Genomic DNA, 16,804 nt, shown 5'->3' on the forward strand with positions numbered 1-16,804 from the left:
CTCAATAATTAACATATACATTTACATATTCTCCACAATGTCAACAACAACTGATTATAAACTTTCTTAAAAGGTAGAATTTATGGCAGAGCTGTTGCATTGAACTGCATTATATTGTACAGATGGACCTGTTGAAGGGGCCACTGAGTGTAGATCTTGAGAACAGTGTGGGACAGGCTGTTCTGGTGGTAAATAATGGACATCATTTGTAGCCCAAATGTTTGATGCCTGTAGCTTTTTGCCTCTCAGTCTACGGCTGAGCAAGAAGTAAGGTAGTGAGACTTACCTGTTTCAGTCTCATTCTTTTGTTGGTTCCATTTGTCCAGCATTGCTGAGAAATAATTATCCTCAAATAGGAGTGACCGTCCAGTGAAGAGCGTCCCAAGGCAGTCACAGCACACTCCACAGGGGCACAGGGAAGACAGAGCCCTTTGGTACAAGGTGGTGTTTGATGTGCTCAAAGGGGTTTCCCTTTTTATTTTTTACTTTACGTCATACATCTGACTCAATATTACACCTGTAATTGTTTCTTTTATAGGTTGCTACTACTGCTGGAGGTAGTTTGGTGCCATTACTTCAGCAGTTCCTGCAAGCTAATCTTTTGATTCCTGAGTAACAGTGGGTTCTTCTTTTGTTTTTGTATGTATGTCATGTCATCGATTTTGACAAACCAACTGTAGCAAGCAGTCAAGAGGACCCCATCAGGTCCTCTTGTGGAGCTAGAGGAGGTGCAGCAGCTCTGTCGGATGGGAAACAGCAGTAAGGGAGTACTCTTCAGTGTGTGTGTGTGTGTGTGTGTGTGTGTGTGTGTGTGAGTGTGTGTGTGATGTGGGCAGAAGCATGTGGTATGGTGCAAGTGGTGGTGACTGGCCTCATCTAGTGATCCCCTCCCCCTGCCATCGGTCTCCCCCTCATTCTTCCACATAATGTTAATGTAAGTTTCGCTCTTTAGTGGAATTTTGTATTTTTGTTGCTCCATGGTTTCAAACGTAAAAATGTAAAATATATTAAAATTTGTGCTTGTTCATAAAATTGTTAATAAAACTCTCACCTTCACAGCAGCCTCCAGTATCAGTGGATGGGACACTTTAGGCTTACCTAATGACGGAGGTCAGTTCCTCAGCTCTGTCGGTGTTCACTGTTATATCTGGCACAAACTCTTACCTGCCGGCCTGGGAAAGCTACGTTTGAAATGTGTTCTATTACACACTATTGATGGGACACATGCTCAGCATACGCCGTGGTTTTGCACAGTTTCATGCTTGTTAATTATCCAGGGAAGGTTAACCGAGCCCTATTAGCAACCCTGTCCCCTGCCTCTCATTCATACAGTTCACTGGGAGCTGCCCACTACAAGCAAAGTCTTCTACTGTCAGCCACAGAGCACCTCCTCTGGATCAGCTGAAGGTTAACCCCTTGTAGACTATTGTTGCAAATTCGCCTCAAACCACTTCCAGTCTTAATGCAGCCGAGGTGGTGTATGTATCCCACTGATGCTATTGATTCATATTTCATACATACCAAGAATTGTATTGGAAGCACTCTACCATCAATAATTTAGCATCTGCTTGAAGGCAAAAATACAAACAATTTATTTTTGTAGATAATTGTAAAGAAATTCAGGCAGTAAGGGGTTAAAAGGACAGGAAACTAAAATATGTATGGCCTCATTAAAATGATTTTTACTGTCATCACTGTGTGTAAAAAAAAAAAAAAAAAAAAAAAAAAATCATTAGCAGATCATGTATTTCAGACCTAGGCCATCAGTGAGCATCTCCCTCCAAGCTACCTTGAAATTAGCCAACCATATCACTGAAATACTTTGCCCACAGCCACATTTGATAGCTAACAAGCACGCAAGCATGCACCTCCCAGCTGGACCGCCAGGGAAAAATAATAACATGTTCATTTGATGCCTTGGAATGTTATGAATATAAAGAAAATGAATGCATGAACTCACTGAGGCTGTTTATTGAAAAAAATAAATCCATCCTTCTTTCCTTCTGAATGACGCAGACAATTACATGGCTGTAAGAGAAGTCCAAGGCTTTTAATTTCAAAAGTAAGATGTTTTAAATGGATATTGATGCCTTTGCTTAACCCATTTACTGGACAGACACAAATGGAGTCTGTCCAGTTGTGTTTTGAGAGTATGTCTTGATGCATTTCAGGGGAGAAAATATGTGTCCTTTGAGGCAGTAGAAACAGGAATGATCACACATAAACATGTTAGTCTGTAAAGATGGCACATTCTTTGGTACAGTTCTTTCTGCCTCAGGAAGAGTAGGAGGTGGTAGAGCTTTTCCCTTCGAAATCTGACATAAAGTACATCACAGGCATATCTCAGTGTGTAGCCCTGGCCCATCAAAGCCTTAACTGTGATATATGATGTCAAGAATGTCACTGTCTATTTTTTTTTTTTTTTTTTTTTTTTTTATGTTGAGTGATATGTATGTGCACCTGGACTGGTGGTCTACCTGGCGCTCCTGAATCCTCAATTATCCCATCATAGCTCACACTGAATCAGACATTCTTCCTATTATATTTTCACAGAGCTCACCCACTGTGGTCAGGCAGAGCTGTGTCTTGGTCTGCAGGATTCAAAGAAGAAAATCTGCACAGAAAAATGCCACAAACGTTGACAGGAAAAGTGAAAGTCGGCCAGATGACTGATACAGCCATCAGCAATGCTAACAGTATCATCATCATATTCATTATGATGCTCTACAATATGCTCAAAAAGCTCCTTCAATGCATCTTTCTTCTCAGCCACTGTGCGGCAATCTGGAAGTAAAATTCCACCTTCTTGGTGTGACTCATGGGAGTCGCCTCTGACACATTTCATCCAGCAGTCGTGGCGCCTTTGAGGACCTGGAGAAGAATGCAACTAGTCCAGCGTGAGAGGAATATTTTACATTCTCTTATTATTCTCTTATTTTTAATCCTTGGCTTCTGTTCAAATGGTGTTCTAGCAAATGATATAGCTAATAAATCCACCACAGCATCCACCAGTTGTTCTCCTTCAGACATTTATGTACTTAGTTAAAATGATTGCTAACCAAGTTTACTGGATCAGATGCTAATTTCATTCAGTTTCACCCACATAGCCAAAGTAAAGAAAAAAGAAAAAAAAAAAAAATCAAATTGAGCCCCAACTGTTGCTCTGACTGACACAATTTCTCCTTGAATTTACCATCTTGTGATGACATTAGACAGCACTGACAAGAACAATGCAAAAATATATTAATACACCTTGTATTAAGTCATAATTTTCTTGATTCAGGGAAATAAGTCCTTGAAAGTCTTGATAGTTCACCACAGAACAAACATCATTAATCTGTGAGAATATGATGTCCTTTTCATGCAGAGAGAGGCTTATCAGTTGATATCCTCCGAGTCAAGCAACTGGTTTTGCTGGGAATTTAAAGTTACTCTCACAAGTGTTGGAGCAATGTAATCAGTACTCAACTTCACTTTTTATTCCTCTCTCCTCCATTTGATTGATAGCCTTCACCTGCACCTGTTCAGCCAGCCTCCACTAGGCATACAGCACACAGCACACCTTTTTTGTGTTGTTCCACGATATAAATTCACTGTTTTACCAACTACTTCGTTTTACAAATCCAACATTATATCAGAAGAGACAAAGGCTAGCAAAGCACTTTAATCTGATGTGGAGCTTTTACTAATAATGAAGACAGATGTGGAGCTAGTAGCGTGCAGCGCAAGTAAAGGTCTATTCACACCAAGTTCAAATTTTCAGCACAAAAATGTGCATCTCTATTGATTCATTCACACTGAGTCCAAAATATCACACAGCAACGATCCATCATTACAATTTTTTTTTCTTCTTTGGCAATACTTAAACCGTGTCTGTCCGTGTCCAGCTGCTTGTCCAATGAAACACACATGCTGCGCATTAGACGACTGGATGGGGTGTCCTCTTTGCAGGAACATTTGAGCATGTTCGGGAAGTCCTGAGCATATGGATGAATACCAGAGACTTGGATTATACAGCATGATGAGTGTGAACTGTTTGAACTGAAATGATCTTTGTGAATATGATTCTTTCCCATTTATTCACACTGGATTCGTTGTAGCTTTGACCTCAAACAGGATGTTTTCACTGCACTGGACAGTTGGTTGATGTTATCGGGTCAATAACGTTTCATCCCAACCCAACTCTGTGGCAGATTTCCCAGTCAGTCTGAGGATTTTAGCCCAACACTGCCCCCATGTATTAACTTTCCTCCTCTCAATAATGAAACCTTGCCAGCATTGAGAAACCAGGATGGATTTCATCTCTCCATAGCCAACAGCCACACATGCACCTATTCCCTCTAAATAGAGAAATACAGATACATTTTGACATCTCCTTGGATGATGGTGGGCAGGTGTTGTGGTCACTCGTCAGTGAGAGCGTCCTTTAACCAGAGTGCCACAGGAGCAACATCCACACCGGCCAGTGTGAGCATGAAAAGTGTCTAGCTGAAGTGTCCTTGAGCAACACATTGATCACTTCCCTGCTCACTCATTGTGAGTCACCTTGGTTGAAAATATGAGTTAAATGCCAAAAATGTAAAAGGAAAAGCACAAGTTCTATCTGCCAACAATAAATAAATGTTTTTCTTAAAAATTGTACAGAAGGTTGATAGATTGCAATGGTAAATCAATAATCCTTGAGAGAGCCACAAATGCCACCCTCCTTAAAATGAGGGATTCAGTGAAACAGCTTGAAAAGCCCCAGGTATTGAATGATGCTGTTTTCTTTTCTTTTTGTTATCTTTTTTTATTTTTATTTTTTGCTTTGTGGTCAGTGAGTAGAGCAAGGCATAAACACTGGAATTAAATTCCCACAGAGGTGAAAATTGTTTGCATACTTAATGCTGCAAGATGCTTTAGATAAAAGTGTTCACCCAGTGGCAGTCTCTTTGACATGATGTGAGTTTATGTTATCCTCTAAGTTCAGATGATTCACCAATCAACTTTTGGGTTGATGCAAAGCAAGTACAGCTCTTGAAAAACAAAAACTTCTAAATCTAAAAGACTGAAGAAATGAGAATAACTAGACGGGCTTCTTGGTTTTCTTCTTCATAGTGTTAGGGTTTAGGTTCGGTGTTTATGATTTAATACTACTGAGATTAAAGATCTCACTTTCAAAGGAAATGGTGCGAAGACATCAGCATTTTGAGAAACAGAAAAACTGCACATATAAATCAATGCACGTTTTCAAACCTAAAATCAAAATCACATAGAGAGCATGAGCAAAGGGCAGCCAGGTCTCTTTGTAAGTGATTGAAGGGCAGCAGCACAGTAGTCAATCCACAGGGTCAGATATCAAGTCAATACAGATCTGAGCTGCACAAAGCATAGACAGCTCACTTAGCTTATTGAGTCTCTAGTTCATAAGGCAGAGTGGATGGTCAGCAAACTGAACCACTGAGTTCATACACAAACTCTGGAAAGAACTGGAACATTGATTACTTGTGGGTCTTGAAGTTTAGGAATTGCACACAACAGTCCATAAATGTATGTTGCTAAGAGCTGGGGCCCTATCTCACACCGAGTGCAAAGCGGTGCCAAATGCGACACAAGTGTCTTTGCTGGTTTCAAAACAATGCAGTTGTCATTTTCGTGTCCAGCACCCACATTTTGTAAATAGCAAATGCACTTGCGGCCTTCTGAGTGCCCATGGGTGTGTTGGTCTTAAAATGAGGTGTGGTCAGGAGCATTGTTGGTGCATTGCTATCTTGGGGCAGTTGAAAGTGATTAACCAACAAACAGGTCTGACGTCAGTGGTACAGTTTTCATTGTTATTTTAAGGAAGCATTACGAAGATAGCAATGCGCGCCTACATAGGCACATCAGGGAGCTTTGATGGAGTCCTGCTGTTGCCGAAGACGATCTGCTTGTGCCCTGTCACTTTGTGCACAAGCAGATCCGTTTCCTCAGCAGGGAAGAGTTATTTCTTACCTGGCCAATGTATCATTATAATAGCAATTTGCCAAGGTGCAAGCGTGCACGGCTTTTAAAGAGTATGGAAGATGGTGCTCTGATTGTTGTGCTGCGTGTTACACCCAAAACACAACAATAATTAAATAAGAGACTAAGCACAGCCTTTTAAGACCACTGTGGAGTCAAGTGGACTTGGACACGCCCTAAATGCACTTTCACCATGCTCTTTAGACTGCTTGGAAGCTTGGATCGTTAAAACAGAACCCTTAATGTTGAACACAGAAACATTGTTCTACATTGTACAGAGTAATCTGCAGGTTTGAAATGTCAGTTAGACATATTTGCAAGCCATTCACCATGTATTTGATCAAACATCAAGCAAAATAATGAAGTCCATTCATCTGGAAAAAGAAGAATGAAGGACTTGTATCAGCAGGACTCATCCTACTGCTGTTTACTCACCAAGAGCTTTAGATGAAAAGATTACATTTAATGATATGCTTATATTAAGACTAAGAGCTTAAAAAAAACACATCCCAAGAAAAACTAAGACTCAAAAACTTGAGGAACATATATCTTTATCAATGGCTAGACAGCACTGGATTTTTGAAATCACCCAATAAGAGTGTGTGTATGCTAACATCTCACCAAAATTCTCAATTCACTCAAAGGGGAGCGAAGATCAGAGGGTTTCCCCAGTGTCCATCTGAAATTGTTTGAAGCTCATGTCAAACACAGCTTGATTTTACATAACATCCTTCTGACAGGATCTGAACACTGGCGTGGACAATGCTGTGATAAAGATGTATAAAAGCAACTGAATGTCACAGCAACAGAGAAATGTGTCAATGTGCAGAATTGTTTCAGACCTAGGGGAGGGTATTGATAAGAAATTATCGACGTCAATGCCATTATTGAAGTATGTTATTATGTCCCTGGGAAAGATGTATGGGAAAATAACCCATACATAACCATACTAACCCTAAACCGTTAAACAACCTTAATCCTCACATAACCACACATGACTAGCATAGCTGCCAACACTCCCGTTTTTCCCGGGTTTCTCCCGCATTTTAGACTCATCTCCTGCCACCCTCCCGTTTTGTCTTTTCTCCCGGGAATCTCCCGTAATTTACAACCCCAGCTTTGTTTGTTAATAGTAATGAGAAGCGCACAATAACAAATTTTTTATTTTGAAAGCCCAGACCGGAAGCCGCCGCAGCTCTGTTAGTTTAACAGAAGCTGAAACACATGGCAAAATGTTTTTAACTGTAAATAAAAGTGCACATTTTCCAGCCTGCGTCAGACAATGCTGAGTTTACTGACTAATTATTAAAAAACCTGGATGTGTTGTAAATCTTAACCCGCTTGGCAGGCACTAATATCCCTGTACATCTTCTGCTGCTGATTGATTTTGTCATAGCTGATACTACCTTCATTAGCAGAGCTGGCTTGCTGGCGCAGGCTGTCAAACACTCGGCACTGTTGATGTTTAACGCCGTGATTGCTATTAAGGTGTTTCAGTATATTAGACATATTTCCTCCTTTACACGTTATTTCTGCCTGGTAAAAATGGCAGGTTGCAAAATTGCTGTCTTTTTTGGTAAATTGAAGCCATACTTTCGACTGCTTTCGTCTGCTCTTGTCCATGGTAGTTCTGGTTGAAGAGGTCCTTTGTTAAATTTGCGGGACGCGGGAATATGAGGAATCATTAAAGGAACTGATAACATGTAGACACGAACGATTCCGATGGAATGAGTCATTTTGGACCGGTTCCAAATGGGAATCGGTTCTTGATTCCCAACCGTATTCAGACCATCTTATAAACTATTTTAATCTCCAAGTTCACATTGACATTTTTTTCCCTGGTCATTAATTGTTAGTTATGTTGAAACAAACAAGCAAAAATTGCCTCACTCTTGGCTGTAAACAAGACCTCTGTGCAGCACAGCCTGAAGCTACAGAGAAGTTTGCTGTGAAAGCCAATAAGTGGAAGCACGATGTACCGTGAAACCTTCAGTCGGAGACGCTGCTCCAGTTCTTTCCCCCAGTGTTGCCTTTCCCTCCTTTCTCTGGTGTATAAGAGATCTGAGAGTGCGTCGTCTTTTTTTTCCTCTTTTAAGTCGCTCTGTTTGGAAAGATTGCAGAACACTCCCTCCACTTAATTAGTCCTCAACAGCTCCCTGCTCTTCTCATGTAGCCCTTCTTCTCCTGCTAGACCCTTTGAAGGCCGTACAGAGATATTGGGTGTTCCTGATTGATTCTCGCTGACAAATTGAGCTAGAAAGGGAGGTGGATGTCACGAAAAAACAGACGTTTAAAAAAAGACTCACTGTGTGCAAGGCGGACGATCGGCCGAGGACAATAATTGATTGAGCTGGAAGAAATAAGATGGAGGCTTGGCGTCGGACTCCAGATGAGAATGGTTTGGCTTCGGCTTGGCCTTCCTAGTGAGGGAGGTGCTGACGAGGTGATAGACAGAGCGATGGCAGCCTGTTTGAAATGGTAAGTGAAGACAGCCAGATAGCCTGGGAGATTCTGAAAAGTTAAATGGAGCTCGAGACTGCGAGCTCCGCTCATTTTCATTTGACTGGAGATGGAAAGCTGACATGTGCCCGATAAGATCTTTCATGAGTTATTCAAACTTGATTAATGGAAAAAAATTTCAGAGACAAGGACAAAATAGAACTTCAAAATGGGATCGAGGGACTGGGTGGCATCTGAAGAACCAATCACATTTTGGTAGAGCTTTGGATGACTCTTAAAACAATATTCTCAGAGGCTTTTCATATCTGTTTAGTTCTTTTAAAAAAAAATGAAACTTCATCTCAGATTAGGGGAGACGGACTGTGACAGGTGGTTGTTAGCTATCAGCTGGCCTCTGCCCACAGTGACTCTTTCAGAGTGGAAAAGTAGACATTTTAAAAGGAATATTCTGATAAATATGGCTTAATCTCCAATGGCAGGAATGGGTTGCTAGTTGATGTGTTTGGACATGTAGCAATAACCTCTAGATGATGAGTTTTGTTTTATTCCCAGGCCTGTCCACAGACACGGTCGAGTACCTCAAATGTGCCTTTGGATGTGACTCTTCTTGTTTTAATTGGTATACATGCAGAAATGACTGTGCAAAAGGCAGGCTTGGGCTGTGTGGGCCACCTTGGTGTGCTAAATCCAATGATTTTCTCTTACAGTGTAGGTGGGAGCCACTGCTGAAATGATGGTGCTTTTTCAAGGAGGGAACGTCCTTCGCTTGACAAATTTCCAATATTAAAGTCATTGTATTATAATAAATATGGAACAGTCTAGATTGTTTACCCTTGTAGCAAATGTATGTCTTGTAGTACAGCAGGCCTGTGGTTTGTTTTATATAACAAGCCAAAGCTCTGGGATGCAACTGCTTTATGTCGCCCCCTGTTGCAACACTGCTGCCCCACTACTGGCTTCTCTACATAGTCATTTATTCAGCTGAAGACACTTTTTGGCATCAAATTCATTGTGTGAGCTTTTGCAATTACAAGTGACAGCATGTGACAACTACATGTATTTTGCATGTTTTTGAGCCTATAAAGGTTTGATTTAATTGGGAAAGTCTGAAAGCAGGTGACTATGTGTAGGTTAAAGTGACAGTCAAATTATAATATTTGATTTGCATGAGAAAGTATATTACTACAATTTTTTTTTTTTCTGGATGTTTAAACACTAACGGATTCTTGAGGCTCTGTCTCTGAAGCCATTCACACTTGGAGCCGATGCATTTTTGTGTCAAACTAATGCACATTCTCTGCTGTACACTCAGTTTGTTGTTTTATAACACATTTTGCAAACCTGTAAACACAACTCACTGCTTTACACTTTGCAATTTCATAACACACTTCTGGCAAAACTGGAAACACAGGTCTCTACATCACTGCACTATTTTGCCAGTTGCCTTTCCACATTTACACATGAGGAAACACTTTTACATAAATAATGAGTTCACTTACAAATCAGAGCTTGAGCCACAGGGAAACATTTGGTCTGGACAACAATGGAGGCCAGTGTTGGACAGAGAGGAAGAGGAGTGAGAATGAGGAGGAGGAAGAGGAGGATGGGAAGGAGCAGGACACAGAGGTGAAGACGTTAAATGAAGCCTTATGGTCAGACCCACAAATGCAAGATTTAGCCCTAATTTATTCTGTTCTTTTTTTTTCCCATACAAATTTTTGTTTTCTTCTACTGTGCTTCTGCTGTTTGAAGAGTTAGAGTAGCACCTTCTGAAAAAAAAAAATCCCCCTTATTTGTACTGATAGTTATGTTTGCAATACATCCGATACATACAATACTAACATGTATGGCAAAACTTCATCGCAAACTGCTGCCCTGCATACAGAAAAAGAAAAAGCCCCAAGTGTTTTTCATTTCTATTATCAATGTGTCGTCGGTGCTTCTTGTGCTTATTCAAATGATGATGTGTATGTACCGTATTGATGCAAAAAAAAAAAATTAAATGTTTGAAGAGCTTTGCTAGAATCGTCTGCCTTTGCAAGAGATGTATAATGTCTTGCTGGTTTGGTGCAAGGTTTTGTGTGTAGAATTTTACAAAAATAGCCTCTAGTTTCAAAGATAGCACCTAAGCTGTCAGAAAAAAACTGTATATTACTCATGGATTTTTTTTTTTTTTTTTTTTTTTTTTTTTTTTGCAGGATGTTTGGAAGAATCGATCATCCATTTGAACCACATCCTGTATGAGACCACTTCAGCAGTCTGAAAGGATAGTGAAAATACAAGCCAGAAAGTATGAGCAGTTGATATGTATGTATTTTTTTTCTTTTCATATGTTACACTACAAATGAAGGATATATTAAGGATTTCTTGCTTAATCAAGGCTAATTCCTGGCTCACCAACTAAATCATTAGCTGCCTGAGCACTAGCTAGAAGAAGACAGAGCTTGCCATCAGATGTTTCCTGACAGATTGTTTCTCTTTATGTAACCATAGTGTGTAGATATAATATCAGCGAGTGGTGACCATGTCATTTAATGCACCAATAGTGACACCATGAATGAGCCAATTAGATGTTTAATAAATATTCTGCAACAGTGTAAAGCCCCAAAGATATTTCCACTCTATCAGGGTATCCACCAGCCGTCTGAGTCATGGTTTCTGTCCTAGTGCCATGTGAAGCCCTCACAGCATTAGATTGTAACGATACACAGATAACTCTGCGTGTAATTATTATACTCTCTGTTTGTACTGATTATGTGTAAAGCTTCTACTTTTTTCATTGTTGATAATTTTGTACTGTAACCTGTGTGTTGGCGTGCCCTCTTTTTTAGCAGCACTGAAGCTACATTGAAATTACAATGTGTGCCTGCAAATGGCAAATAAATGAATTATCAGATGTATTTAACAAAAATGTATAGCTTAGTGAATTTTTGTTAAAGGTTAAGATCAGTGTGCAGTACAGTCTTTTGGAGATTGGGGGCAGTGCTGAGCACCTGCTAAACAGCTGAATATTTTCACGCTCAGTGAGGCTAAATTCTTACAATGATCGCTAGATTTAAGTCCAGGTGTTTACAAGTAATTGAAGTGTTATTGTCATTGTATCACAGTCCAATGTTTATTATGAACACATGAGCTGATCGTCGTAAATTTGGCGATTTCATAAGATTTCCACCAGCATTTAGAGTATGTGGTGTTGACTGGTTGCATAAAAGGGAGTAAAACTTTTTTTTTTTTTTTTTTTTAAGTATATGAGAGAGCAGATTTTTCTGGAATTGTCCCATTGACTGCTGGTCTTACAGTCTGTTTAGCCCAGTTTCCGTGCTCTATATTGCCCCCTGGAGGTGGTAACTCATTGTTTTGTAGGTGGGATATCTCCCTCTAGAGTAGACTGTCTTTTGTTTCAAGGTTCCTTGTTTGTTTGGGTCCATTTTAAAGATTGAAATTCTTATTGTCATATATCGTGACCGTAAAGCAATGACAAATGTCAGCAAAGCATTTATTACAAATTAAATGGACAAACAGAAACAACATCATGGTGTGGAATGAGCATCAGTGGAATCATTCGTGTAGGTGGGTGCAGGAGTGAAGAGTGTGGTGTTGAATTCTGTGACTGTAACAGACAACAAAGAACAAAATCAAACAGGCTGGAGGCAGAGACAGGGAGAGAGAGAGAGAGAGAGAGAGAGAGAGAGAGAGAGAGAGAGAGAGAGAGAGCGAGCAAGAAGGAGAGACACAGTCCAGGCTGCTCAGCTTTTAAGCCCTTGGGAACACAGGTGTCCCCAATTAGGCCAATTCCTACTCCACCCACCAGGTAGGCAGGAAGACACACACACACACCACACACACACACACACACACACACACACACACACACACACACACACACACACACACACAAGGAGAGCGAGAGAGCAGAGGCTGTCACACATGGGATTTTGACATTTTGCATTTAGAATACCATTTAAGTGTTAAAGCCATAACTTCAGACTAGACAAGGACATAACACTTTCACCAGCCAGATCATCAGCAGTTTGATGCTCAATATTTCAGAACTGCACTCAGCCCAGACTGAACCTTGTAATTCCCAACTCATGACAGAAAACTCCTGACTTGTCAACCCATGAATTTTGAGGATCTTTCTGAATGAGATGGTGACATCATTTAGCATGGGATGCCAATTAGTGCATTACAAATCATGTTTTAAATAAAAAAACATTCATGAGCAAGAAATCTGAATAATATTTTTGTAATATTTCAACAGTGTCTTCTTAATAGCGACATGTTAGTGACCCTATTGCACTGCATTGCATATTTTGTATCGTATGAATGAAAGGGACTTGCATTGTGATAAATAAAAGATTTAAAAGATTTATCTTTACAAGAGGCTGTGTGAGGCGTATTTTAAAATTTGCCCACAGATATTGCACTTACATGAAACACACACATGCACATGTGAAACACATAGGCATGATGAAACAATTATTTTCCACAACTGTTCCATGTTTTCCGTGTTTGATGTATTTATGTCCTAGAAAACCTATAGTGCGCGTGAATGTGGCAGCAAAGTTGGAAACCAGCCTTACTTGGCCTCTGAGATATTTGTTTTATCTCCTGTGACATCACTATAATATATAGTTTGATTTTTGCCGTGACATCCGTGCTGTAGGCTGCTCTAAAATCTATTATAGGGTGAGGCTACTATAGCGGATGAAAAAAAAAATCTGGATTTCTATCTTAAAATACAATGAACTGCTTTTGTTTCAACCGTCTACATATTTTAATTGATACAGATTTTTTTTTTTATTAGCTATTATTTATTTTTCTGCAGCCTATGTTCGTATTTGGATTCGTGTAGCCTAGTTCAAATCGCTGTTGATGGCATGCAGTTTCTGCAGGTGTCAGTATGACTGTAGCCGGTAGGAGGGACTTGATGCTCCAACTTCTCATTTTCTGTCTTTCTGCTCTTCAGCCAGTCGTCCTGGTCCTGCTTGGAGAGAAACGACGACATCAGCTCGGCATTCTGGGGGAACACCATGCCTTGTAGGCTGAAAAGACGAGTGGAACCTCGCATTTCAGCGCTTGCACATTTTTGATTTCCTTTTTTTTTTTTTTTGTTTTTCCCCTTTGTACCATATCTGTGACGCGCAAGGACACTACAGCATCCATCCACAGCAGAAACCTTCACACAGAGCATCCTCCACAGACGCACCACCATCATCATCTTCGTCCTCCTCCTCTCCTATTTGATTCGAACCCAAAGGACACCAGGAGCTCTTTTCCCCGCTTGGAGACATGGATCTATGGTTTCATCCGAGCCGGATTTGCTGGTGGAGGGTTTTGTTTCTGCTGAGTGTTTTCCAGGACTATCTGAGCTCCATGCTGGACTGCCCGCCGACCTGCAGCTGCTCTCCAACAGAGATCTATTGCAATAAGTCCGACAACGGCAGGTTTTTCCCTTTACTCGCCCTGCAAGATACTGGGAGCAATGGGAGCAGTGTCGACATAGCAGAGTTATTCAAAAACATCACCTCCATGTAAGTAAATGCGATTTGTGCGGTCCTTTTTTATTTATTTATTTATTTATTTTTATTATTCTTAACTGTCACGTCCTCAATAACGCGGCTCTAGGCTTCGCATCTCTGGTACTTTCTCTCACTTGATCGATTCGAGTTATTCCCCAGGTTTATTCTGACACTTGCCACTTTTTGCGCCTCTATACGTGTGTTAATTGACCTTGTCTGACTGATTTCTGCATTTTCTGCCGTCTTTGGTTATTTCTACGGAGATATGCGCATTCTGTCTTGCGTCTATCCTGAGCGCACTGAGACAAATGCCCAGCCGCCTTGGTTTGGTGCGGCAATAAAGTACTGATCTTGAACCTTGCATCTTGAATAATTCTGTGCGTCCCCAATTAAAGTTGCCTCTCTGCAGCGGCACCGCAGGCCTACATGGCCAACTGACGGATGTTGCAGAGGACCTCAGCTTGCCCACTCACTCAGTTGATTTAGCCGTCATCTACAGAAAACGGTCCAACAGATTGCACTTAAGCAAAAAGAGATAAATCAGGCGGTAAAGACAAACACATAACCTTTCAGCCTCCGTCCTCAGAGACCGATGCGACCCGACAAACTTTATTATCGCCGGATGATGGAGGACTGGAGGAGTGTGTGGGGGTGAAAACGTCCCTTTTTTGACATTTAGACAGGGAGCACCGTGCGGCAGGACGCTGGGTTTGGATGTTTTAGAGCACCGATTGTTAGTAAAGGGTTTGGTCAAAGCAGACGAGCTACAGCAATGATGACGGCACGACTCTGTGAGCCCCCCCACCCGAGAAGTACATTTTCATTCTGCATCCCATCTCATCTCTCTCTCTCTCTCTCTCTCTCTCTCTCTCTCTCTCTCTCTCTCTCTCTCTCTCTCTCACACACACACACACACACACACACACACACACACACACACACACACACACACACACACTCACACACACACACACACACACACACCATCCTCTCTCATCTCTCTCTCCCCTCCCTGGCATCGATCCTTCCTAACAACATCAAAGGTTTCTTTCTTGAAAAGTCAGAAAAGGCGAATCTCGGGCCTTAAAATAAGACCTTTGGTACAAATGAGGCTGATTTGCATATAAAGTAAAAAATCTCCCAAACGGGACTCTGCGTGGCTCCCCCTCCACCTTCTTATGGCGCAAAAGACTTTTCCCCTCCCATCAGTTTTGGTTTCCCATTTACCCTTTATCCGTTTTAGGAAGACAACAACTTATTTTGTGAGATGGTTCAGCGCTTTCTTGTGCCACTAGAGGGTAGCCTGCTCCAAACACTGGGAATGAAGTACAATTCACATTTACATTTTAGACATCGACTTGACTGGCTTAAACAGAGAGGTTTCCAGTGAGGTCAGCTGTAGAATAAGCTTCAGTTCCTGCATCACCAACATTAGATTCTACTAATGGTAAGCAGGTCAAGGGTCAGAGGCTGCAGTGGCCAAACAGTGATCATGTATGACCAAAAAGTTAAAAAAAAAGCTTTCTTCTTTGTATAACCTGCTTCATTCACATCACCATTCTAGACATGTATCTAACTGTTCTTCCAGACTGACTTATGGTGAGGTCAGCTCTAGAATGGGCTTCAAAAACAACAAAAATACATCTGCAATAAGCACAAAATCACTTATTGAATTGCCTTTTTGCCTTTGAGAAATCCTAATGCAATTGACCCAAGACTAATTGCGCCTTTGATGGCTCCTTGCCAGCAGCCTTGTTGTTTTCCCGCTGCTCAGCATGGACAGCAACCTCTACACTACAGCACAACCGCTGTTCAATGACTGTTTATCAGAGACAACGCTGCTCGGTGTCGATGCCATTGTATTTGAATGTAATTTATACATCTCGACCATAACAAGTCGATTAATTATTTGTACAACTTGTACAACGGTGCCGTGCTTAGTCACCAATATTTGAAAAATCTTAATTATTGGGTTTCAAAGCATGCACTGTAAATAGCACATAATCACCAGTGGCTACACAAGCAATTCATTTTCTGTCTTAAAACATGAGGTGGAACATAATCACTGATAGCTATAATAGCTATTAATTATTTTGGCTTGAAAGCATGTACTGGCGACTGTATAATAGCAGAGAAACACCAGAATCTCTCATGCTGAACAATCCGAAATTCAGGTGCATGCTTTTTGCTAACATTTGCCTATTTCATTCATCATGAGAGACACAGAGAGATGGGGACAATTTTCCGAGATGGAAACTAGTGCCAGGGCTCCTAGCAGGAACTAGTGGAAGGACTGGCCAGCCACAGAAATCTGCCAAGTCCAGATAATAGTTTTCCAGTCCTCTCACGTTAGAGATTCATCACAAGAAGCATCACTGTTTGAAGTGGATAAGATAAGGCCTTGCTGTGATAGCTAAAGAAAAAAAAACCCTACAGTTTTCTGAGTGCAGCTGAAGTATTTGACATTCAGCTGAAGGTTTGTGTAAGTGTGACTCCGACTGCAGGTGTGGGTTTGTTTGCTGAGTCCAATCAGCATCTCCACCTCTGATGGCGACATTCAGCCTCTTGTCTATTATCACTGTTGAGAGGAGAGACTGATTCCTGAAGTGTCGGAACCAGCTATATATCTTCACTGAATGGCATCAATTACGCCTCCAAAAGTGTATTTAGATTACAAGAAAAAAATGGCAACCCCTACCTCCCTCCACACTGAAGTGCTTGTTTTAGTTCAGCTCTTATAATTTTTTAGACTGGCAATGACTGGAGCTGCTACTGGAGGGAAGGACTGAACTGGGAGGAAAAATCAATTGGCCAAAGTCAATAGTGAGTTTATAGTAACA

The 16,804-nt window shown here is 41.0% G+C and overlaps 1 protein-coding gene and 1 long non-coding RNA gene across 2 annotated transcripts in view; both read left to right on the forward strand.

The window, feature by feature from the left end:
• The first annotated feature begins 686 nt into the window (after window positions 1-686).
• LOC115357038 (uncharacterized) lies at window positions 687-3,029 on the forward strand. The gene is made up of 3 exons (XR_003928066.1): window positions 687-934; window positions 1,060-1,110; window positions 2,554-3,029. It is a non-coding gene; the product is annotated as an uncharacterized LOC115357038 (long non-coding RNA).
• Window positions 3,030-13,000: 9,971 nt separating this feature from the next.
• Window positions 13,001-16,804, forward strand: part of ntrk3b (neurotrophic tyrosine kinase, receptor, type 3b) — a 186,190-nt gene continuing 182,386 nt past the window's right edge. Inside the window, exons 1-2 of the mRNA XM_030048588.1 lie at window positions 13,001-13,131; window positions 13,412-13,976. Of these exons, the coding sequence (XP_029904448.1) occupies window positions 13,735-13,976 (242 nt within the window). The 5' untranslated portion in view covers window positions 13,001-13,131; window positions 13,412-13,734. The remainder of the gene's footprint in view (window positions 13,132-13,411; window positions 13,977-16,804) is intronic.

The sequence above is a fragment of the Myripristis murdjan genome, chromosome 3 (assembly GCF_902150065.1).
Source record: "Myripristis murdjan chromosome 3, fMyrMur1.1, whole genome shotgun sequence".
NCBI classification, from domain to species: domain Eukaryota; kingdom Metazoa; phylum Chordata; class Actinopteri; order Holocentriformes; family Holocentridae; genus Myripristis; species Myripristis murdjan.